The sequence below is a fragment of the Nothobranchius furzeri genome, chromosome 5 (genome assembly GCF_043380555.1).
Source record: "Nothobranchius furzeri strain GRZ-AD chromosome 5, NfurGRZ-RIMD1, whole genome shotgun sequence".
Classification (NCBI taxonomy): domain Eukaryota; kingdom Metazoa; phylum Chordata; class Actinopteri; order Cyprinodontiformes; family Nothobranchiidae; genus Nothobranchius; species Nothobranchius furzeri.
The window spans coordinates 14,410,892-14,436,223 of NC_091745.1; the positions used below are offsets into that span (position 1 = coordinate 14,410,892).

The 25,332-nt window shown below is 42.2% G+C and overlaps 1 protein-coding gene across 1 annotated transcript in view; it reads left to right on the plus strand.

Annotated features, from left to right (window-relative positions):
• Window positions 1–756: 756 nt before the first annotated feature.
• The window catches only part of fbxl20 (F-box and leucine-rich repeat protein 20), a 31,050-nt gene continuing 6,474 nt past the window's right edge, over window positions 757–25,332 (plus strand). Inside the window, exons 1-12 of the mRNA XM_070551896.1 lie at window positions 757–873; window positions 1,630–1,691; window positions 3,684–3,856; window positions 3,931–3,958; window positions 10,315–10,376; window positions 14,413–14,465; window positions 14,841–14,915; window positions 15,263–15,357; window positions 15,434–15,502; window positions 15,592–15,687; window positions 21,736–21,862; window positions 23,312–23,386. Of these exons, the coding sequence (XP_070407997.1) occupies window positions 757–873; window positions 1,630–1,691; window positions 3,684–3,856; window positions 3,931–3,958; window positions 10,315–10,376; window positions 14,413–14,465; window positions 14,841–14,915; window positions 15,263–15,357; window positions 15,434–15,502; window positions 15,592–15,687; window positions 21,736–21,862; window positions 23,312–23,386 (1,032 nt within the window). The remainder of the gene's footprint in view (window positions 874–1,629; window positions 1,692–3,683; window positions 3,857–3,930; window positions 3,959–10,314; window positions 10,377–14,412; window positions 14,466–14,840; window positions 14,916–15,262; window positions 15,358–15,433; window positions 15,503–15,591; window positions 15,688–21,735; window positions 21,863–23,311; window positions 23,387–25,332) is intronic.

Here is a 25,332-nt window from a genome sequence, read left to right on the forward strand (position 1 = left end):
AAAACTATATAAATGAGTGTCTTGATTGTGCTGTAGACAAATGCAGTCAATAATTCGGCTCTTTAATGCATCTTAGGTAAAATTTAAATATTCTGCCTAAAACTGTCAGTGTTGCACCCTCTTCAGGTAAAAACGCAGCACTGCATTTGAATTTAAATCTGCCATCGCTACTGGCTAAGTGGTACACAATGATGTTAGCTGGTACATTATGATGTCACAATGTCGTGAGTGTGTGTATTTGTTAGTGGCTCCACCCACTCGTTCTGCTAGGCAACAGCATTTGTTGCATTTTTCAAACAGGAAGTGGGAGTTGAGTTAGAATCTGGTAGGGGGTGACTTGCTCTTTAAATGTAAACTGTAAATGACAACTGAACGGAACATTCAGTCCATTATTTTACGTTTATTCGTAATTTTATATCAAACCCTTCTTTCTTTATTTCTGACAGAGACCTCTCCTCGCCCAGATCGCGTTGACATACTTTCTTTTGCAGAGTCCCCTGAGCCGAGAGAACTCCAACGATGATCGAGGCTCTGATTGTTACGGCACAAGACAGACTGCTCGGTGGTCTCACATGAGACTTAGACATTGTTTAGCCTAAATCAGGGGTGCCAAATCCTGGTTCTAGAGGGCCGGTATCCAACCCTGTTTCACCACATCTGATTTCACTCAGGAGGTGAAACGCTTTCACACACTCTCACATTCACACACTGCTAGTGATGGTAAGCTACTTGTAGCCACAGCTTCTGCAGAGCTTGATGAGCTGCTGCACAGGTGATTCAACCAATGAATCAAGCGTGATGGAGCAGAGAAACCACTGGACCAGGATTGAGCACCCCTGGCTTAAACCTCTAACAGCAGCCATTTACTCCTGTGTTAGTTCTTTATCTCCACCATATTGACTCGAGATGGGTTCAAACTCTGTTTCATTTCCTCGAATAAAGAGAAAAAAGGACACATTAGTAGTTTCTTGCAGCTCATGAAGCGCTAATTGGAACGCGCTAATAATAATAATAATAATAATAATAATAATAATAATAATAATGCATTGAACTTATATAGCGCTTTTCTAGATGCCCAAAGACGCTTTCACACACTCTCACATTCACACACTGCTAGTGATGGTAAGCTACTTGTAGCCACAGCCGCCCTGGGGAGGTCTGACAGAGGCGAGGCTGCCATTTGGCACCGTCGGCCCCTCTGACCACCACTAACACAGGCAAGCTGGGTGAAGTGTCTTGCCCAAGGACACAACAGCAGGATACCCCTGGCGGGAGCTAAAATCGAACCCATGACCCTCCGATCATGAGGCAACCCGCTCTACCACCTGCAGCTACTGCTGCTCATAATAGACTAATATGAAAGGCTTGCCTGTAAAATGTCATTCAGAGCAACAGTGAAACGCTGCTGCCCTTTCACATTTTAATTAACACAAAGAAAAACATGCCTGTTTTAAATAAAAACAAACATTTCTTATGAACTCACTGAAAATGTTCTTTCAATAAGGATTTCTCCTTTGGTGTCATCCAGCCTAGATAGGCTAGCCTAGTGAACTAGAACAAACTCTTGCTTTGTAAAGTTTGTAATAATAATACATTTGTAATAATATATTTATTTAGTCTGGATTGCAGGGCTATGTTGGCACCACAAAGACCTACTACCATGGAAACTTGGGTTCACACAAGGCAACTAGGCAAGTCGATATGAAAAGGGTTTGAAACCATGAATTATGAATTATTATTTATGTTTGATGATAATGACAAACTACCATCAATTCAGGTCAGCTTTAACACCTGGTCACCTTTTCATCCTCAGTTTAAATCAGAAAAAGATTATATCTCGGAAAAGTCAACATATGGCTCTACTTTAATTTGTAAACTGATATTTTTAATTATACTTCAACTAGCCTCATTCATGGAAAGTTTGCAAGTTAGTTAATATCCTCAATAAATGGAAAACTGTCCTGATACAGTGGAAAAATGGCAGACGAAAAGTTGATTTTCCTGCAAAGCTCCACCTCTAGAGGGCGGAGCTTACACAGAAAACATTATTTAAATATTTCACAAGAGAAGGGCTTGCACTTGTACACCTGACCTGACACATTTTGAAATCATGTTAACGCTTTACGATTAAGTCATGTTTAGACCCTGAAACATAAACAATTCATTCAAAATATACAAAATGCAGTAATATCATTTCTGCAACCTCACTAAAGCCCTTTTTACAGTGTAGGTGGGGGCCATACGTTTGATACCGCTGGTATCAAGCAAAACACAAACAAAAGAATATCCAAAAGTAATTGGTATGTTTAAAAGACTATTTGTGATATTACTACTACTAATAATACTACTAATACTGCCAAAGCATTTTTGATAGCTTTTTTGCATGCAGCACAGCGAGAGTTTGAACAGCATATTTGGAAAATCCACATAGAGCCTTGCAGTTTGTGAAACTTTATTGAACACACAAGCAAACACACACTTATAGTGATGGCAATAAAACACATTCTAATTTGTTACATTCCATTCTATTTCATCTGTATCAGCTGCTGCCTTTCTGCACGGAGTTAGCATGTTCTCCACATACATACCTGTCTGAGGTGTTCCAGGTACTTTGCTCTCCTCCTACAGACCGAAACCATGCACGTCATGTTAGTTGCAACCATTAATTTATCTCACTGGTGTTAAACCATCTCCTCATGACCCACATGAGTGAATGAGTGAGTGAGTGAGTGAGTGAGTGAGTGAGTGAGTGAGTGAGTGAGTGAGTGACAGATAGAACGGTCCACCAGAAAACCTATAAAGCATTTATGAAGAGTCCTAAATTGGTACTAAACTTAGCTTCATATGTTTGTGCTGCTGGAGGTCAAATAAGAACTGGTTCTAGAGTAAATGAACATTAGATTGGACCAACAGGCAATAGGAACAACAATGCGGCTAAAATAATGACAACACAATGAAGGCAAGTGAAATATCACATAAATTAACAACGAATGAGATTATTTCAAAGTGAGTTTTATGATGATGATTATTATTATTATTATTATTTCCAAATTGAATAAGAGCTTTAAAAATGTCAAACATGCGTCCCTCTCATAGACATAGGATACGTCATATGACAAGCTGTTGTTCTGAGTGCTGATTGGATATTATGTTCTAAGGGGCGTAGTCCAAAATGAGAAACGCGGAAGTGGTGTTTTCTACTGCAATAGCAAAAGTATGAAAATACGATAGAAAGGTGCGTTTCACAGGTTTATATCGTATAAAAGACTAAATTAACCTCCGTGTTGTCTATGTTTCTGTTACTGTGTGTGTGTGTTCTAGAAGATTAAACCGATGTGTTTTTAACATATATTATTATTATTTTCAAAGGGAATTGTGGGTTGCATTTATATCTTCTATCGTAAAAAGTGGACCTATCTGTTTGGATTGAGGTCAGGCTGTTGTATTAATTTATAACACGCTCCAGAAGCCAGTGGGCCAGGTATGTGTGCTACTGCTACGTGCGCTTATTAAAAGGTTGACACCCCACGTTGGTATCTGTTCTTAGTTCAGACTGAGAACAAATAAGCAAACCACCCATTTTGTGTTTGGCACATGAAGCAACAATATTACACTAAGTGGTGTAGGCGTTTCTGAGTTTGAGGCTCCCACTGCTGTCGGGTCCATTGTGTGGATGGATCCAGGTCCAGAGGGAGGAGGAGAGCACGAGCCGAGCAGATAAGAGCAGAGCTGGCTGCTGCCACTAACCCACATTCTCCACAGACGGGACGGCTTCTTGTTTTTGTTTCAGTCCATAAAACACCGACACCACACGCCAGGAGGGACCGAGGGGACATGAGAATCGTGAAGAGGGCCCGTATTTGCGTTTTGTTGCGCTTACACCAAACCCGTTGAGTCGGTCCGAGCAGCGTCCGGCATGGGGAAGGAGGTAAACGGTGTTTCACGGAGCCGGTTCGAGGTGAGTTCACCGTGTGTATTCACTGACAGTCGTTTGATCACACAGAGCAGAGTTGTTAGAAAGCTGTAATTTATAAACTACGACTGTGGCGTTGTTTATTCCACCTTTATGGCGAGGCTGTTTGATGCCGCTTCCGCAGTCGGTGGTGTTTAGGATTAGGTCGAGCACGGTTGTTTTGTTCGGACAGCGTGCTGCTGAGGCCTGGCAGGTCATCTCTCCGAGGACACACGTCGATATTTTCCCCCAAACGTTCCGCGTTTCTCCGGTAACGTTTAATAGGGACATGTTTTTGTCCAGAAGCGTTGTCTCCGTTCCTCTTTTGCCGTCAAAACAAAGAATGCAAGGCCACGGAGCACAGCAAAGCACACATCACACAGCTCGTGTCAGAAAAGGGAGGTTTGCTGTCCAAACCTCTGAGTTGTACGTGCTTCTCAGATGTAATGCTAAGCTAATCTGTAATCTGGTTTTGTGTATTTGAGCTCTGAATTTGTGTTTATCCGTGGCTACAGTGGAGGGGGCCTTTATGCTGGTGAGTGCTACCTTCACCGGTGTAGCAACACACCAAAAACACCTACACATCACTAAAGTGCCTTATCAACACCCACACACATGCAACAGGGTGGCTACCTGAAGACACCCACACGAGACGGGTCTGTTTTGGATGGGAAGTATAAAATAAACTTTGTGTAGAAGCTGCGCACGCGCAGTTGAGTATTTGGTTGTGAGATGTGCAGGAGGCAGGAATATGTACCCGGCCGGTGACATTAGCGTGTGTAGCCTGAGCGTTTGATGTTGTTTAATCTCCACCAGCGTGGGATTTGTGTGTGGTTTAATTTATTTTTAACGGAGCAACAGCTGACGACTCGGAGGACTCAGGCCGTTACCTTCTGGCCCGACAGCTGCAGTGAAAGCTGCTGCAGAAGCAACCGGACTTCGGCCAGTGGAGAACCGGAAACGCCAAATGAGGCCTTCAAATCAAAAGCTTGTATTTATTAATTTTTGTAAATGTTTAAAAAACATAAATATTCTAGGGATGGACAATATATCTGCATCAATATTGGTATTGGCCGATGTTGGTCATTTTTTAAAATATCGGTATGGTTCAATAAATAAAACCGGGCTAATATTAACAACCAATGTTTTTTCCATCTAGTCTCCATTTGTTTTCCTGTTTCAGAGGGTAAGGGGGGTGATGTGTATGGAACTAGGAGTGGGACTATTACATGTAACTTGTACCAAGCTTTGTAACCTGTATGTTTTGTAACTGTAACTTTCATTTTGTAGCTTTTAATTCTTGTTTTGTAACACGTAACTTCCATTTTGTAGCTTGTAATTCTCGTTTTGTAACCCGTAACATTTGGTACATAACACAAAACTTTCATTTTATAACTTGCAGAAAACAATCAATGTACAAGTTTCAAATCACAACTACAGTCTACAGTTACAAAACTCAAGTCTACAAGTACAAAACATTCTGTTCCAATTCCAGCTTCCTTCCCAAATAACCAATGACAGGCTATGTCTGACAGCCAATCATGTGTCTTGGATTCCTGTCAAAGACAATTCATGTTGGAAGCAAGCCAGAATTTGGATAAAATGTTTTGTACTTGGTGAGTTGAGTTTTGTAACTGTAGACTAAGATTTGTGTTTTGAGACATGTGATTTGAAACTTGAACAATGATTTTTTTTCTGCAAGTTACAAAATAGAAGTTTCAGGTTATTTACTAAAGTTACTTGTTACAAAATGAGAATTACATGCTAAAAAATAAAGTTACCCATTACAAATTGAAAGTTACGTGTTACAAAACATGAATAACATGCTACAAAACAAAAGTCACAGTTAAAAAACATGTTACAGGTTACAAAGCTTGGTACAAGTTACATGTAATATTGTCCCAATCCTAGTTCCATAGCTGTGTAATTGTTTAGTCATGTGACAGTGAATGTAATCATCTCAGAACCATAAATGTGTGTGTTGTGTGTACATAATAACGTAAATTCAGCTTTCAGAATTTTCATTCTATATAAAATCTGCTGATTTTGGAAGCACTAATGTCAGTATATCAGTATTGGCAAATATCGCTTATCGGCCATAACAGTGACCTTAATATTGGTATCGGCCCAAAAATTTCATATTGGTGCATCACAAAATAATTCCTGACAATTTAAAAACATGGAAGAAAATAAATACTAGAGTTGTTTGCACAATGATTGGAACTGCTAACACTAAAAACCAATCAATTTAATTTTAAAGACTACAAAATTAATGAGCGTTTCAAGCAAGAAAAAAAACTGTTTCCTGTCTACGTGCTTTAATTTCAGTTTATTGAATTTTCTGAAAATGTGAGTAGCCAACATGTTTGCATTACAGTGAATTATTGACTTAATGTGGGACTTTGTGCTGTTAACTTGCTTAAATTATGTTTATCACTAAATGATGAATACGAATATACATTTTTGGTTTTATCTATACAATTTAATCTAATTGTAATATTAGCTTTTCATTTTCCTCACAGAAAAGTTGCATCTTCCATTTCTAAACAGCACAGTGCTAGCGCCTTTTGATTTGAAAGACAACAGTGGAAATGGCAATACATTCACCACATTACCAGTTGATTGGTGTAATTGCAAAATACACCAAATGCACAACAAACATTATTATTTTCATTTATGCTCACGCAGGGGCCTCACTCGCTTTTATATTTAAAGGTATTTATGTGGATTTAAACCTGAAATATGTTATAAACTATTTTCGGGAAAATGTAAAAGTTAACAGATGCATTGGAAAATCTTTGCTGATATATAAAGAAAGATGACAACTTCAGTACAAATGCAGCCCTCTTTTTTTCCTGGGAATAGAACTACATTTTGATCTTTAGCTTGAGCTAACCCCCCTCCATGCTAGGATTGCGTCACTAATTATATTTGACCAGTGGTGAAAACATAATGCCTACTTTCATGCAGCATCAGGTTCGTTTTATGTTGCATTACAAAAGGGGACACTGTACATCTTGAAAGTGGCCCTGGATTATTTGGCTGTAGAGAAGCACTCTGGAGGGCGAGCCGTCACAGTTGGTTTGCCCCAAATCCCAAACAGAGAATCTCTGTCCCTTTTTCCCCCTCAAAATTTTACACGTCTGTGCTGGCAGACAGCCTCTGTGTAGACAGCTGTGTGTGTTTGTGCATGCGTGCGTGCAGAGCTTGTGCGTTTATCATGGAGACATAGAAAAGGCTTTGACCTAAGGCTTGCTGCCTCTTTAAAGGTCCAGGCATTAATTTCAGCTGGCAGACACGTCCGTTTGCTTTTTGTGCTGATGAATGAGTTAGTTTCGTCTTTCGGAGTCGGATGCCGCAATTAAAACGGCAATTTGTTTGGAGCTACGAATTATTCCTTTTCTTTTAAAACTGCAAATAAACAAGTCATTTGTTTTTAAGAAATCTTAGAGATTTAAAACAAACAAGACAGCAAGCAAGGACCTACAAAATCCTGGACGTTTCCACAGATATTGGTCAATGTTTTTTTTTATTTATTTACCTACCAAAGTCCTCATATACCCCTTCCCTGGTTCATATTCATTTTTCCCAAGTCTCTCATGGGAAATTGGACTGGGCCAGATGTTGCTTCATCGGTGGGTCCCAGACATTGTTGCTTACATTTCATATTTTAGCAGAGCTTGGTTACTTCTTCAGTTTTGCACGAATGGATGTGACTGTGTCTTTAATAAATGCTAACTTATTGCCTCCTTGCATACTGGGGCTTTCTTCTTGTCTGTTTATGACAAACTTGTAATTGTTCTTGCACAGCATGCAGTTGTTTTTGATTAGAAATTCATTGGCGGTTTGCAGAAATTGGAGCCTAACACATAAAAAAGCAGTGCAGTTGACTCCAGTGGAGACGTGCCGGTATGCATAAGGGTGCAAATTCATTAGCATGAACTAGAAATTAACCAATAGGGATGTGAATCTTAGAGCAACTCACAATTTGATTCGATTCCGATTCTTGGGGTGCCGATTCGATTCAGAATCGATTCTCAATTTAAATCGATTCACAATCAGTATTAACAAAGAGTGTCTGCTCCAGGATGAACTACTTTGTTGTACAAGTTAGTTAAAGCTATGGGTCACATTTTTATTTGATTTTAAACTGGTCATGCTCCAAAATGCTAATTTACTATGTAAAATAAAGTGATTCTAAAACTGTAAACAGAAACAATCTTTTGACCAAAAAGCAACATTTATTTTTGCTTACCTTGTAAAATATAACACCTCTGTAGTTACCTATATCACAACCCGTCTAGGAGGGCCAGGTTGTAACTTAAAAATGGTTCAATCTTCCACCAGTTCCAAACCACCACAGCAGAATTCCGAGTACAATCATTTATTCACAAGATCAAGGCGATGAACTAAGGACGAGGGAGGATTAATAACTCCGGGTGAACCAATGCCTAAAACAATAAACAAAACACCTCTAACTTCAGAGTGACAACTGACCTACAAGCTTAAAGGAAATAATTGACAACCAAACTTACCTCCCTGACTATCCAAAACAGGAGAAAACAGGAATGAAAAGAAAAAAGGCGGTTCACCCCTACAGAATCCTGGAATGGCAGGTAATAGTCACAAAAACACAAGGGCATCACACAAACACAGAGCATCAAGTGGTGGCTGATTGGAATGAGTGGAGAATGAAGAACCCAGCTGCATCTCATCAGGCTCCTTTTAACAGCTTTGCCCCAGCTGATCTTCCAATCCAAACGTCCCCTGGCCATCATCCACCAATCCTAGGAGGGCACCTGCAGACTCAAAATAACACTAAAAAAAGAATAGTACAAAAATAGAAGAAATAATGTTCCTCATGACCGTGGTCATAACACCAGACAGTAGCTTTGAAAGTAATACGGTGTGTAGAAACAAGTTACATGAGTAATCCTGAGTACTCCTTTATCAACTTAGAAAATAAATATGAGAATATGTCAAATTTCTGAGTATGGAAAAAAATGACATTCAAGTGCCCTCTTATCAGCAGATTCAAACAAATCATCTTAATTTATGGGACCACAAAAGTAATCGGGAGTACTTACTCTCCTAACAAAGATCACAAAAACATACAAAAGTGCGTCTCAAACCTGTAACATGCCAAATATTTGAGTTCTTGGAATCGATTCGGAACCTTTGTGAATCGATTCTGAATCTTCATAAATAAGAATCTCGATTCAGACTTGAATCAATCTTTTTCAGCACCTCTATCAACCAATATGGTTTTCCCATTGCCTATATTGATATTTAGAGGTAATGCTCAGCCAGTGGCCGATATGTGCTGCCAGTTCTTCTTTCAGAAGATTTTCATGGTTGAAATCTTGTTTTCAATTTTTTGTGCTAAAATGTCACTAATTGCACAACATTTCTGATAGGGATGCACAATATATCAGCGCATGAAGAGGTGGAGGAGAAAGGGGGACAAATTTGTCCCCGCTAAAAAGTCTCTGAAATACAAAAAGCACAATATAAACACAGTAGTAAATGCACTATCATGGACCGAGGATATCCCAGACCAGCGCTACGCCTTCTGTCGTCCTGGCGGAGAATTGCTCTCCAGGAGACGGAGAAGTCCGAGAGCAAAACGTCTACTCGTGTGGAGCTGAGGAAGAAGCATAAACTAGTAAACAGCCATGAAAAGCAAAGCTGCAACTGCCGTGGGCCAGCGGTGGCACTAATGCACCACTCCATAGCTGCCGGTCGTCAACAAGAAAAGGGGGACGTGCCTCGTACAATCATATTCAACAAGCTTCAGTGCTAGCCTGCCAAAGCAGGCTTGTCCTCGAGCATATGTTACCATGATGAACAGGCGGGGCTTCAGGTTGACCTCGTTCATGGAACCAAATTTGAGGAAATTAAAGGCAGGATTTTCAGAGAGTCTGGTTTTTGGGATTAGTTCCCTTGGTGGAACAGCCTTCAGGGCTTAAACACACCTGTTTTAAATGTGATTGACGTGTTTCTGCTGAACTCACTGGTGCGGGGGTGATTACACCATTTCGTTCAGGTGTGCTGGAGCAGGAAACTTGTGAAACACGCAGGATGGTAGCCCTCTAAGTGTTGGTGGCCCCTGTGTGGGACTGTCTGCATGCTTAGAAGATAACGCAGAAGCAAAGGCTGTCACATCCACAGCTCAGTAGTTTACAGCACAAAGTCCAGTTGAGTTGAATTCTCCTGTGCCGTCTTATCTTTCGTCACACTGATTCCTAAGAATTGACATTTAATCCATCTCTGCTAATGGGATTAGCGTCTGTGCTGAGAAGGTGGATGGAAGCCACTTTGAGAGAGGCTGCCAGGACTCATACTCTTCTGTTCTGTTTCAGATGTTCACAAATAGTGACGAGGCGGTCATCAATAAGAAGCTGCCTAAGGAGCTGTTGCTACGGTGAGCAAGTGACATTTCATAATCCTTCAGTCAGCAGGTTCTCTGAGGGCGTGCTGCTTATTTTGTGCTCTATTGTCTGACTTTAAACATGTGATTCTTACACAAAGGCAATGGCTACTCTTCACCATGTTCCCCTGATAACCTTTGAACCGTCCCACCCCCAGACACAAGACACAGCACCTCTCAGTCATTGTTTATGCTGACTTGCCCAACCACTTCCCTTTGTTACCCAAGATGCTTTGCTCTCTGAATGCTAACCATAATTAAATACAGATCCCTGTGGCTATAAAATATTTCAATTGATTTCAGATGGAAAACATTAAATCTCAGGAGTCTCTTGGCAAACTGAGAATGAATGTAATACCTCAGCCTTCTACCGTGCCAGACAGGCCTGTGCTGTGGCGTCTCAGTCAGGTGCAGAGCCAGGATTTGTGAGGCCAGCAGATGACGCTGCAACTTTCTGCATCTGTAAACTTCAGCCCCTGCAGCTTTGTGGGTTCCTGTATTCAGTTCTTCACTATGTTCCTCCAGAGTGTTGTCTACAGCAAGTTGAGAAAAAAATCGATAGCTTCTGGATCAGTTTTTCTTATCTCATAAGGAACTGTATCAGTTACAAAAGTGTGAAGTACCCTGATGACAACTTCTTTTACATTTATTATCTGCTTCTCCTTTTAAAATGTTGACACTCCTCATATTGAACTTACTAGGTTCCCATATATTTGAAAACTCCAAATCAGCCTAAAAACTTTTATACTTCGTTTAAACGACTGGTCCGGTCCACAGCACTTGCAGGAGGGGAGGGGGTCCTTCAGCAGGAAGTGATCAGTAAGCAGTCTGAGATTAAGTCCATCCTACACTGAAAGACAACTCTGCACCAAAATGGTAGTGGTGTGGAACATTCTGCTCAGTTTTATGGCTTTTTGTCAGTGTGAACTAGGAAAACTCTGGAGCACCAGTGACTCCACCCCCAGCCAGTCTTTGGCTTTGATTGGCCACTAGGATATTTCAGCTCAGCCAGCAGCTCACGTAGTGCGCACATGCCTCCCCCCCGAGACGGAAAATATCAAACCGGTCAGATTTTCGCCTCAGCGTCTTGTGAGGTGGAAAACTCAGTGAGAATCTGGCGCACACAGTGAGGTGTCTGCTGAGGAAACGGTCATTAGAGGCTGTTTGCTCAGCAGCTTGCTCTCGTGTACGGCAGGCTTAAAGAAGTCTACCTGTCTTTTTTTCTAAGCATGCTAAAATTTCTTATCCTAGAAATCTAGACCGTAGCCAAAGAAAAATGATTTTGCATTGCATGTCGGTATAGCCGTGCTGAGCCTCAGAACTACCATTGGCCTTGGCAGTACTGTGCTGTGCCAACCACAGCACTCTATCGGTCTGGGGGGCCGCGATGGAGCGACATAGCGAAACAACTAAGATGGCAGTGACTCGTTTTAGAAGGGTATTGCTGCAGACCCGTACACCACAGATTTAGGCGTCTATTGATTTTGAGACAGCACTGCCCACCGTTTGATAACAATCCAAGATGGAGGACAATCAGAGGGTAAGTAATGAATGGGAAGCACCTTTTTTTTGATGCTATCAAAGTAACTTTTCTAACAAACTTTCAGAATTAAATTTAATTGTCGAGTTAAGTTTGAAAACAAAATGAACGTTTTCTTGTGAGTTGACGCGTTTATCACCACATGTAGGCTAAGCTAGGAGCTAATTTAGCTTAGTAGAAATGACTGGTCTGAACTGCACATTTAGTTAATCATGTCATTCCCACTTTGACAGTTAAATAAAGTGTTACATTAATTGTAGATGATATGAAAGAAAAGAATATAAGCCAACTTCTTCATAAAAGTTTGAAATTGTTTTTATTTCCTGACAGAAATAAATCAGTTACTTTAGGTCGTCGTCGTCTTCCTCCGCTTATCCGGGTCCGGGTCGCGGGGGCAGCGTCCCAACTAGGGAGCTCCAGACCGTCCTCTCCCCGGCCACCTCCACCAGCTCCTCCAGCAGGACCCCAAGGTGTTCCTGGGCCAGATTGGAGATGTAACCTCTCCAACGTGTCCTGGGTCGACCCGGGGGCCTCCTGCCGGCAGGACATGCCCGAAACACCTCCCCAGGGAGGCGTCCAGGAGGCATCCTGACCAGATGCCCAAACCACCTCAACTGACTCCTTTCGATCCGGAGGAGCAGCGGTTCTACTCCGAGTCCCTCCCGAATGTCCGAGCTCCTCACCCTATCTCTAAGGCTGAGCCCGGCCACCCTACGGAGGAAACTCATTTCGGCCGCTTGTATCCGCGATCTCGTTCTTTCGGTCATTACCCAAAGCTCATGCCCATAGGTGAGGATTGGGACGTAGATCGACCGGTAAATCGAGAGCCTGGCTTTCTGGCTCAGCTCCCTCTTCACCACAACAGATCGGTTCAGCGTCCGCATCACTGCAGACGCCGAACCAATCCGCCTGTCGATCTCCCGATCCCTCCTACCCTCACTCGTGAACAAGACCCTGAGAAACTTAAACTCCTCCACTTGCGGTAGGACCTCTCCCCCGACCCGGAGTTGGCAGGCCACCCTTTTCCGTTCGAGAACCATGGTCTCAGATTTGGAGGTGCTGATCCTCATCTCAGCCGCTTCACACTTGGCTGTGAACCTACCCAGCAAGAGCTGAAGGTCAGAGCTGGATGAAGCCAGGAGGACCACATCATCCGCAAAAAGCAGAGACGAGATTCTCCTGCCACCAGTTACTTTAGGCTAAAGGTTGTTTTTTTTATTATACAACAGTAAAGGTGTGTATCATTCTTAATGCTGCTGAACATTACAGTCCAGACTGTGATGACTAAACATATTGCTCTATATCATTATTTTCTCTGCAAGACCCCCCCCCCCACCCCCACCCCCCCACCCACACACACACACCACAGCCTACCAGGACCATCCAAACAATATACAACAGTAATGAGGCAGAACAACTGCTGGATTTTAAATAACTTAAGTTTATAAAATAAACATGTATAAAGTGTATTTATCATTTCTGAGGTCCACGTTATGCCACTTTGATTTACATTTAGTCTCAAAGATGAATTAAGTTGAACTTTATTGATCTCAGCTCCTCCAGCACTCACAGAAGATCCTGAAGATCCAGAAAATCCTGATGGCTGCAGAAATGAAGAATGTGCTGATATTTTCATCCTGCATTGATAGAGGAGCCACATACCACCACTGTGTTTTGTTCATCGAGGTGTTATAGAATGGTTGAGCTTAAGCTGTGCTTTACAAAAGTAATGTGTGATTTTATGTAAAGTAACACAAAACATATTTCAGTTAGATGGAACATGACTGGTTTAAGTTTGATGTAATAAGCCTAAGGGTTCACCAGAAATTAAATCATCTGATGTTGCATTAATAAAAAATTGGCATTTCTAACTTCTAATAAAATTTTACATGCATAACAGGACCTAAAGGCATGTTTTGAATCTACAGTTGCAGTTCAGCACTAATCATTTAGGGGGCGCTGTCTCAAAAACAAGTCTGATTCTGCAGCCATGCACTATTGATCAGCTTAGATTTCAACTTTGGACTATTTAAACTTGGCTTTTCTTTGAGTCAAGAGCAGATAAGAGGTCCTTTATTTAGAAAAGAGATGTATTTGTATTTTCTTCAACAGTGCATGGTGCACTGCCCTGCTGACTGATATCCACAGTGGTGAGAACGTCATGTTTGGTGTCCAATAGCATGTGGAGATGAGTTGAAAGACGACTGTAGATTCTGACCCATGCCCGAGCTCTGTCTTTGGGTCGTGGCCAGACCATATATTCACATGTATAGAATAGCTAGCCAGGCTAACCGTTTCTCCCAGAGAACACAACTTTCCCTACAGATGAGATAAACGTCAACACTGCTAATGGTCATAGACCGTATCGGCTGGTTTACTCTGAGCGGTTCTGAGTGTTTGCAGTCGTTGGGTTGAGCCGAGAGCAGCGTAGTGTAAAACATTCTGGGCCGCTTGGTTAGGGTCTCTGAACCATCCCCGTCTGTGTTCTAGAATTCTTCTTTCTGGATGTGGTGACACTCTGTCGCTGTGCCCAGGTCTCTCGGGTGAGTCTCTGTTTGGTGTGTGTGTGTGTGTGTGTGTGTGTGTGTGTGTGTGTGTGTGTGTGTGTGTGTGTTTGTGTTTGTGTTTGTGTTTGTGTTTGTGTTTGTGTTTGTGTGTGTGTGTGTGTGTGTGTGTGTGTGTGTTTGTGTTTGTGTTTGTGTTTGTGTTTGTGTTTGTGTTTGGTGTGTGTGTGTTTGTGTTTGTGTTTGGTGTGTGTGTGTGTGTGTGTGTGTGTGTGTGTGTGTGTTTGTGTTTGTGTTTGTGTTTGTGTTTGTGTGTGCGTGTGTGTTTGTGTTTGTGTTTGTGTTTGTGTTTGTGTTTGTTTGTTTGTGTAAGCTCTGATCTGCTTTCTAAACTGGTTCCTGTTCTCTGCCCAGTCCTGGAACGTCTTGGCCCTCGATGGCAGCAACTGGCAAAGAATCGATCTCTTTGATTTTCAGAGGGACATTGAGGTGGGCCAATCTAAATAACTTCCCTACTTATATTCCCTGTTCTGTGTGTAATTACGCTAAACTAGGGCTATTAAATTCTGGCTGGAGGGGGTGGGGGGGGGGGCACTGCCCTGCACTGCCCTGCCCTGCCCTGCATGTTTTAGCTGTTTCCCTCCTCCAACATACCTGATTCACTGATCAAATCACCCCTTCAGCATGACCCCAAGTCCTTTAGAAGCCTGCTGATTCACACCCAGAGTGTTTGTGCAGGGAAACGTAGAAAACATGCGGGTAGTGGCCCTGGATGACCAGGGTTAAGGCCCTGCTATAAAACAAGCTGGGGATGACTGGAGTTGTTCTTGCTGCAGGGGCGGGTTGTGGAGAACATTTCAAAGCGATGTGGAGGGTTCCTCCGGAAGCTGAGCTTGAGAGGCTGTCTGGGAGTTGGTGACAGCGCCTTAAGGTGAGTTTACTGTCGGACCTACACTAATTCAACTGTTGTTGCCAAATGGACCACTGTTGTATTTTTTTTATTTCAGGACTTTTGCACAAAACTGCAGGAACATTGAGCTGCTCAGTCTGAATGGCTGCACCAAGATCAGTGACAGGTATGACGTTATTTCAGGTATTTCAACCATAGTACAGACTTTCCATGAAAACATTAATTAGCTTTTATTAATGATTTTTATCCCTGCAGCACATGTAGTAGTCTCAGTAAGTTCTGTCCTAAACTGAAGCACCTGGACCTCGCCTCCTGTACCTCCATCACCAACCTGTCACTTAAGGCTCTAAGGTGAGTGGGTTTTGGACAAAAGTAACTTCTCATACGTGTTTAGCCTGATGCGGAAATGCAGCTGATAATATTGGCAAGTTATTCCTTCAGCCATGGGAGGATTTTTAATGGAACTCGACTCTGTTGGATGCTAATCTACAACTGATTCACTCTGGAAGTCTACCTGATTCATGACCAGCACAAACATGTCTTCACTTAGTCAGTTTTACAGATGTTAAGTGAAAATTTGAAGTGTTGGTGGCTAAACGTCATTCACAAAATATACTGAGTGCTAAAAAATAAACAGCTAGACTTTAATTTCTCAACATTGGTCCACCCTTAAAACCACAGTGTGTGATATTTTTACCTGTTTACTATCAAATTCTGTTTCCAGTTCATAAATGTGTCCTTTTTCACTAATATTTATCACCAACACCAATTCTAAATATTCCTCTCAACTTGAAATTATACATTTTTAAATACATAAACTGTGGTCGAGGCTCCATGGTCATCCACCATCTTAAAACACAGTAGCTGTTTAGGGACATACAAGCTCCACGTTACCCGTTTGGTCTATGACTGTAAGCTGAAAGAACCAGCAGAGGGCAGCAGTGCGCCCTGGAAGCATGGAGTCTGCTAATTCAACTAAGAAATAGAAAAGAATAGCAACACCGTTGCTGTATTTGTTAGTTTGAATAAAAAACAATTAAATCAAAAAACACATAAAATTTGTCAGTTCGTCATCATGTCCAACACAAGGAAGCTGCATATGTTCAGACCCCCGCCCGCTATTATCTGGACGCCAGCCTCCGATTAGTGTCTCTGACTCCCAAACCCACCTCAAGTTGTTCATCCGTCTTCTCTCAGTACCAGAACTCCCGACCCGGTCCCAACGCGTCCGTTCCAAAGTCTTTCTACTTAAGTCTCCTCTCTCCCCGCAGCCTGCCGTCTCGCCCAACACGCTCCAGCGCTCGTCCGTTAGCCTGTGGCTAAATCAGCGTTGTTTACCTTATCTCCACAACACTTTACTAACGGCAGCGTAGTTCTCCACGTGTTACAGAGACGCTCCGACTCAGAGGGCTTCTTCTCAAACGTTACCTTTAGACTTTGGTCTCCTTTTGCTGGTAATCGGTGGGAGTTTACACACAGCGTACAGCGTCTCCCCGGCTCTAGCCATGGCTAACTTGTAGCTTGTGACGCCCATCTCCACCAGCCAGCCGTGAGCCACGGTTGGCTGGTGGATAAGTCAGCATTGTTTACTTGATCTCCAGCGTGTCCCCGGCTCACCAACACTCCCTTCACCAGCCGTGGCTAACGATCAGCCAGTGGTCGCTCCATATCCATATAAGCTGGTAGCGGCAGCCAGTTTGTTTACATCGAGGTGCACCATGAGCCGCATGAAACGGGTGTTGTGGGAAATTATGTTCCCCTGAAATATTCTTCCTTTAGGCAGTCAAGAGCAAACATTTCCAAATCCACAGAACTTAAAGGGACTATATGGAAGTTTGACATCCAAAACATGTATAGAAATAATAAATGTCTTCTTCATACATTCTCCTGCAATGCCCTGGTCCTGTAGAATGAGCCCTGGTATTTTTACTGTGATTGCCTGTTTTTCTGTAAAAATCACAGAAAAAGAGAGCTGCTCGGGTCGAGCAGGCTGCTTCATGATAAATGACCCGCACTTGTATAGCGCCTCTCAGAGTAATGACTCCAAAGTGCTTTACACTACAGTGTATCATTCATCCATTCACACACACATTCACACACTGATGGTGATGAGCTACGATGTAGCCACAGCTGCCCTGGGGCGCAGTGACAGAGGTGAGGCTGCCGAGCACTGGCACCACCGGTCCCTCCGACCACCACCAGCAGGCAAGGGGGGTTAAGTGCCTTGCCCAAAGACACAACAGCAGAATTCTCTGTCCGGAGCCGGGATTGAACCTGCAACCTTCCGATTACTGGACAACCGGCTCAACCTGTTGAACTACTGCTGCCCCATGCGCGTTCACGCTCAGGCATAGCCCGTAGCATTTGCTGTCTGTAGCTTTAGCAGCTGAGAGGGAGGCAGTGCCACTTTGTCGCTGTTCCTAACGCCTAGTGATGAACCTAGCTACATTTCTGAGGACCCTGAGCTACTTTCTTCTAGATATTTCCTGCAAATTAGCAACAAAATAGCCATTTTCGCTCCGAACCATTCTTTGGATTGACGTTGTTTTAGCTGTCATCAAGGATATAAAAGTTACAGATACTTTGAATGTTACTAGAGTGTAGCTCACCTTGTAAGATGTCTGACCTGGGATCGATTCTGGGGTGTGAACATAGTTCTTTTAGAGTTTCTTTTTTACATTAATGGTATATTTTTTTACAGTAAGATGCCCAAATTTTTATTTGAGACTCGCCGAACGGCATTGGATTCACAGATAAAAAAGATGTGTTCAACTTTCGTTTTGGAACATTTTTTCAAGCAAGGGAAGGGAATGATCTGAGCATGCAGGAGGGCTGACCCATCTTAAACCTTTGTCGGCTGTGCTGAAGAGAAAGGTACTGAACCAAATTATTTAATTAATTAGCTGCGTGTTCTCCTGTCCTCCGGACACACACACACACACACACACACACACACACACACACACACACACACACACACACACACACACACACACACACAGCACTGTCTCAGCTGTTATTTTCATTAAGGAGTGTGCACGTACAGCATGCGCGCCTCGTGCACGAGCCTACTATTGAAGCTGCCGTTATGCTTTTGTCCTGAGAGGGCAATCGCGAGCATAAAAATTAAAAAGTCCATAAATTCCCTTTAATGTCCATTATGAGGACTAAACTACCTCAAATGAAAAATGGTTAAACAGAGTGAGATTACATCTTTTTACATAACTTTAAAAAATGATAAATAAGTTTGCTGCAAAAGAGTGAACAAGAAAGTTTTTTCTGTATCTTTTTATAGTTTTTAGGAGTAAATACAGATAAAAAAATCACAAGCATAACATTATTACATTACATTACATCGTTTTCCCGTAAACGTTTATCACAAATGTTGTGAAAATAGCCAGAAGTGTGATTTCCCCACACGGGGGGACAGAATATTTCAGGGAACACAATTTTTCACAACACCTGACCTCCTGGCTGACATCACCCCTCCTCCGTGTGTGAATGGTGACAGCTTGAAGAACAGAACTAGCTTGCTTCCTTCAGAACTGGTAGGCTGATAAAACAGTCATAATTATAAATACTTTTTAAAGAGGTCGAGTAGCTTGTTTTAAGCTTTGTGTGGGTTAGGCTACACAGGTTGGAAATTGATCATACAGTCAAACTCATGAGTGAGCCACCATAGCTGCAATACTTCCTCTGAACTACACGGCGCTAAAGAGTTGCATCTTTTCATCATGATTTCAGTGGATTTCACACACGGGGCCTTTAAAGGAACAGACCTTAATTTTTTCCAGAAAAAGTGATCATTGTCAGTATAAATTCTTTTTTTTGCATCCTATCTGAATTCCGAAAAGAAATGTATAAAACATTAGAAAATGTGGAATTTTTGTGTAAGAAGTCAGGGTATAATGGTTTGCCTTTAATCCCGGTCCAGTACACAATCTGGTTTTAATGTCACGGTTCAGTTCATTTCCGAAAAGCGAGGGTACAAAGAGTGGGAAAAAGACTTTTCATCTGTGCAAGTGAGCACAACCATAACGACATTTAAAATAAAACTTGACGTGCAGTCATTTCTCCATCAAAATATTCTCATAAAACCTTAAAATGCATTGAACACACAGATCAGTTAGCAATTACAATAGCCAGGTTTACATGCACCAAATTTCCCCAATCCCATTCACATCTTGGTTGATCGGAACTCCCGAATCTCTGTTTACATGCACACTAACTGAAATGATCCGATCATGCCGTGAGTTTGCACCAAGTATTCAACCAGATTAAACAGGTTGAGCCTGTACAGAGTTTTCTTTCCCAGAAAAAAAACTGTAAACAAACATCATGAAACGAAATGGAAAAAGGAAAGTTCTTCCTGCTTTCCTGATTCATTTAATCAATTTATCTGATAATTAATCAGTTTATTTTTCTCACAGAAGCTATGTTTTCTTCAGTGAATAACTGCAGGTTTATGCTTTGCTGCGTTTTATTAACAATATTAAAATAAGGGAGGGTTATCTTCGTCTCTGCCTCTCGATCAGCTGGTCTGCAGGTCTGACGTGACGGCCGTGCAGCGCTGCGCTCGAGGGGGTTCAGACTCATGTTTTATTACTGAGCTCTGTTGTGGTTTATTATTAATAAAATGCGACGATCAGCTGAAACTGTTGAGAAAAGTTGGTTCAAACTAAATACCAGGAGGTGTTCAGAAAGTCCGAACCCTGTGTTCATCATGTGTTAATAAACGAACCGCATCTCATCTCCTCTGCGTTAGCGTGTTTTTATTTAACTGAGGATGTTTTCTACTCAACATCGGCCTCCTTAAACTCAGCCCAGGTCTGTGTAACCGATGTTACCCTGTCTTCTTTACCAGCACGTCTGCATCCACCTGCTGCAGAAACAGCTGCTGCGCTCACAGAAACTGGGACGACTTGCCATCATATTTAAAAGCCGACGCTCGTTAGTTAGGCGTCATTTCTTGAGTCAGGCAGTCTAAATGACAGCGGAGAGGCTCGCTAGCTCTTGCTGACATGCGCAGTGGTCATTATTTTACTCCAACAATCCGATTGGCTGTGTACATGCACGTCAATCAGAATGATGATCAGACAAAACCACCTCTCTCAATCCGATTTTAAATTTCATTCCGATCGGGCCGAATCGGATCAGAACATTCCCACTGACATGTTTGCATGTAGAATTTTTGATCTGATTGGGTGATTTATTGTGTGCATGTAAACGTGGCTGCTGTCTCTGGCTGTGGATCCTCTCTGTTCATTTAATGGTAGTTTGAATGCCACCAAGTGTGGTTTTAAGTTTAAAATTGTCTTAGTTGCTAGGCAACAGGACATACGTCCAGTTTCACAGCTGTTCCCTTCCGGTCTTCCCAGTCAATGAAAGGCCCGGTGTGTCGACGCCAGCCTAAGCTTGTTAGCCACTCAGAGGTGAGATGTTTGTGTATCATGAATATTAATGAGTAAGACTCAAAATCCTGCTGCCATCGCACCCCCAACTCCTCTGGCTAACTTCTACACCCTGAAACAGGAAATGACTCCCAAAGCATTCATTCATATCCGAGACCTCAGCAGATTTATTTTGAAATAACAAGCATATGACTTCTTTAAAGGGTTAAACTTAGCTTAGTTTTAGTTTGGTTTAGTTTATTTCATTCAGTCAATCAAATAAAAGTTACATTAAAACAATTCATATTCACAAATAATCATAAATGAAAAGGAGCAGAAAGAAGCAAAAACTTACATCTGCCCCCTTTTCACATCAAGACATTAGCTGTTTAATTTCGTTCATCTAAGCCCCACCCCAACACAAAACACGTCAATCAGCCTACTTAAAGAGCAAGTCACCCCCTACCAGAGTCTAACTCCACTCCCACTTCATGTTTGAAAAATGCAACAAATGCTGTTGCCTGGCAGACCGAGAGGGCGGAGCCGCTAACAAATACACACACACACACACAAGCTCACGACAGCATTGTGACATCATAATGTACCAGTTTACATCATAGCATACCTCTTAGCCAATAGCGGTGGCAGATTTAAATTCAAATGCAGTGCAGAGTTTTTACCTGACAACGGCACAACACTGCCAGTTTTAGGCAGAATATTTAAAATTTAACCAAGATGCACTGAAGTGCCAAATTATTGATGACACATGTCTGCAGTACGATTATACACACACTTATATAGTTTATCAGCAAAAAAAGAGTTGATTTGGGGGTGACTTGCTCTTTAAGGTCTTATTACTTCATCATGATACGTTTCACATTTTTTTAAAATACAGAAAAAAAATTAGATTGTTTTATTTCACTGTTATGAAGCTGTTTCTTTTTCCTTTATTTCATTTCACTGTTGCTTTAGTTTTTGTTTTTTTTTACTTTTCTCTCCCTCCACCTAGTGAGGGCTGTCCCTTGTTGGAGCAGCTGAACATCTCTTGGTGTGATCAGATCACCAAGGATGGCATCCAGGCCCTGGTGCGCTGCTGCCCTGGACTCAAATGCCTTTTCCTTAAGGGCTGCACACAGGTACCGAATGAAGAGCAGACCGTTTAATTCAGTTTGAACTTCATCAGCTAAACTTTGCTGAATGGAATGTTACCAGTTCTTTGTGTAGCTCTTCTAAATAGAAATGAGTTGCTTGACAGAGTGGTTTGGTCATTATTTACAGCAAATGCAAGGCCTTTCAGTTACACCTTCTTATTAGATCAAAGATTAAAAGACCTTGTTTAAAAAAAATTGTTTTAATGCAAATCGCCATAAAACTGTTTATTACATCATTTGTGATGCTGATGACCTGTTTTTCTTATACAAAGGTAAATTTTCGATGTTCATAAGTCTCTTACCCCAATCCACTCTGGAGGCATCAGCAGCAGCCGGACGTTGCTGCTTCAAATACAATCCAATATAGTCTATAGCAGGGCCATTCTTCCGGGCCTGGAGGGCCGGTTTCCAGCGTGTTTTAGTGGTTTCTCTGCTCCAACACACTAGATTGAGTGGTTAAATCACCTGTGCAGCAGCTCATCAGGCTCTGCAGAAGCCTGTTAATCACCTGCTGATTGAAATCATGTGTGTTGAAGCAGGTTAAAATCAAAACGTGCCGGATACTGGCCCTCGAGGCCTGGAATTGAATATTCCTGGTCCATACAGTTGATCCAAACCTGCTGCGGTGCAGAATATTTCAGGCACGTCCCAGGAGGGGCTCGTGGCGCCACTAAAGCTAGGATTGGGTTTTATTTATTTATTTACAAGCTAATTATGGGACATGTCGTTAACATAGGGCTAGACAGGAAATCACACATGGTTTCAGTGTAAAACACCTGGTAATTTTCTAAATAAGAGCCTTAATGGGACATGAGAGCGTGACCCTGTTGTCTCTGGGTCTGCAGTTGTGTATTATAGTGGAAATCACGCTGCTGGAGGTGGGGTTTTATTTAATTTAAGTGTCTTTATTTCCCGGTTAACTCATTCACTGCCATTGATGACTAAAGTTGTCATTCTAAATCCAACCGCTCACCGTCATAGACGACTATAGTCGTCCTTCGCGTTTTTTAACAGGGCAGGCTTACAAACGAACTCCCACACCTTGAGAATAAACATCACGGCTCAAATGTTGGTTTTCACCCGTGATCATGAAGCAGACAGTCCACGAATTAGATCTTTTTGGGACGCCGCTATGCCTACTGCGATGCGCAAACCAGAAAAGCATCTGCAGCTCACACTTCCGACAACGGATTGGGAAAGAATGGAAATAGCTAGACACGAGCAAGAAAACAGCTGGCAGTGAATGATTTAAAGGAATGGGTCCCAAAAATAACTTACAAATGGCACTTCAATAGAGCCAGTGGTAAAGTTTTGTTATATACTGTGCCTATTGTTGCTCTGGAAGGTATAAATAGCATAATACAGGCCCTTTAACATGTGTTTTAAAATGGTGTGATGATAAATTAGTTTCATTTACCAGATTCTTTCCCACAGCTTGAAGACGAAGCTCTGAAGTACATCGGAGCTCACTGTCCAGAGCTGGTGACCCTCAACCTCCAGACCTGCTCGGTGAGTGTAGGTTGCAGACTAAACAACACGGGTCCAAAAACTACTTAGAAACATTTGGAAAAACTCATGATTCGTTAACTCCAATCTGATTAGAATTTCAGAAATAGAGGTGCGTCGACTCTGGTTCAGTTGGCTGATACAGATTGTCTGTTTTTTTTAACGCTCTGATCTTCTGATGCGATATAGGCCGATTCTGATTAGGGATGCTCCGATCCGATCGCCTGATCGGAAATCACGTTTTTGAAAGAATTGGGATTGGGAGAAAAAAATCAGATTTAACCTTTTTTTTAAGTTCATCCTGAGATAGAGATTTTCAAATTGAATAAAAATGGCTTGGTTTTCATTTCAGTAAGTCCATCTACATCAATAATATGTGTTTCTTATACGAAAACAACACGGTAACGTCTCACAATTTACGGCAGGCAAGGACTCGGACACTTGTGCCGCTTTTAGCAAGCCTGCTAACACAGAGTTAACATGTCTCCTCAGGAGAGCTAAGATATCTGCAGATTGGTGGTATTTTACACCGGACAGCAAATGCACTTGTATTGTGTGCAAACTGGGCATCCAACATGCTGGAAATGACAGCTCCGTGATTCGCTGCCTTCAATGAAGCTACTTTTGCTGTCGGCTTTTCCCTTCGGGCATCAACAAAGCAAATCACCAGTCTCCGTTAAGCCGGGCGTACACTGTGCGACTTTTTCACTTTTTTGAGCCGATTTTCCAGTCGTGCGAGAATCCACGACATCGGGGCGAGTTTTGCGCCGAGCGGTCGTGTAGTGTACAGGGGGTTACGAGAGGCGATTAACACCACGTGACCAGCTGCCGATCAGCAGTCGTGAGGTCGCACGGACTTCTGGCGTGTTTAAACATTTGCTCGTCCCTCGTGAGGGTATCGCACTGTTGAAGCGGTGGTGCGAGCAGCTGCGACCCAAAAAGTATCAGAACCGCTCACGGCGCATGCGCAATCATGCATCAACACCGCTCGCCCGCTATTTCCCTAATAACACACGTTGTTCGTTTTTATTTCTACACGTTTTTTTTACTCACAAAGATTGTCAAGAAAGCGTGTTTGTCGTGTTCATGTCAAATTAAACTGATCACAAAACACAGATTCACTTTCTTTATTTCATTTTCCTCATCCAACCCCCATAAATCCCTGTGTGTCCTCCTGCAGCACTCCCGAAGGACAACAGGCAAGACAAAAAAGTCTGACGTGTTGAGTAAAAACTGCTATTTTAGCATATTTTTAGGGCCGACGTGTTGCTACCAGACGTACAGTGTGAGCAGTCAGGTCGCATGTGAGAACTGGGACGTGCAGTGTGAGCACATGACTCGTGAGATCTGCTCTGCGAGGAAGTCGTACAGTTTGAGCTGAAGCTGAGTGCTGTGAGTGAAAAAGTCGCACAGTGTACGCCCAGCTTAATGAACAAAGAGAAATTGCCAATAGTCTGCAAAACATCAGGGTTTCTAGTTCTCCTGCGTGCTGGAGCTACAGGTGTTATGCAGAGAAAAGTTACCCCGCCTGCCCGCTCCGTCACGTGAACACGGCTCACAGCTGCATATCGAGGGAGTAAACCACTTGAAATAAGTGCAGCGCTGCTACTTTTAAGTATATTCACAAGATAAACAAGTTTTTAATCGGTGTCCTTCCTAAAAAAAATGAAAGTGAAACTTAAAGGACTAATTGGATGTGTTTTCTTCTTCAATGCTTTTCTGAAAAGTATCGGATCGGGATTCATTATTGGCAGATACTCAAAATCGAATGACTGTGAATCGGATCAGGAGAAAAAAACGTGATGGGAACATCCCTGATTCAGATTTTTATCAAAGATCCATAAAGAAGAACATACAATTTAGTGGAATTCCTGTTGACCTTAAGAAGTTTGGTTTTGGAAGGAATAGCACACACATGGAAGGTCTGTGTGGGCTAATGTAAGTTAGCA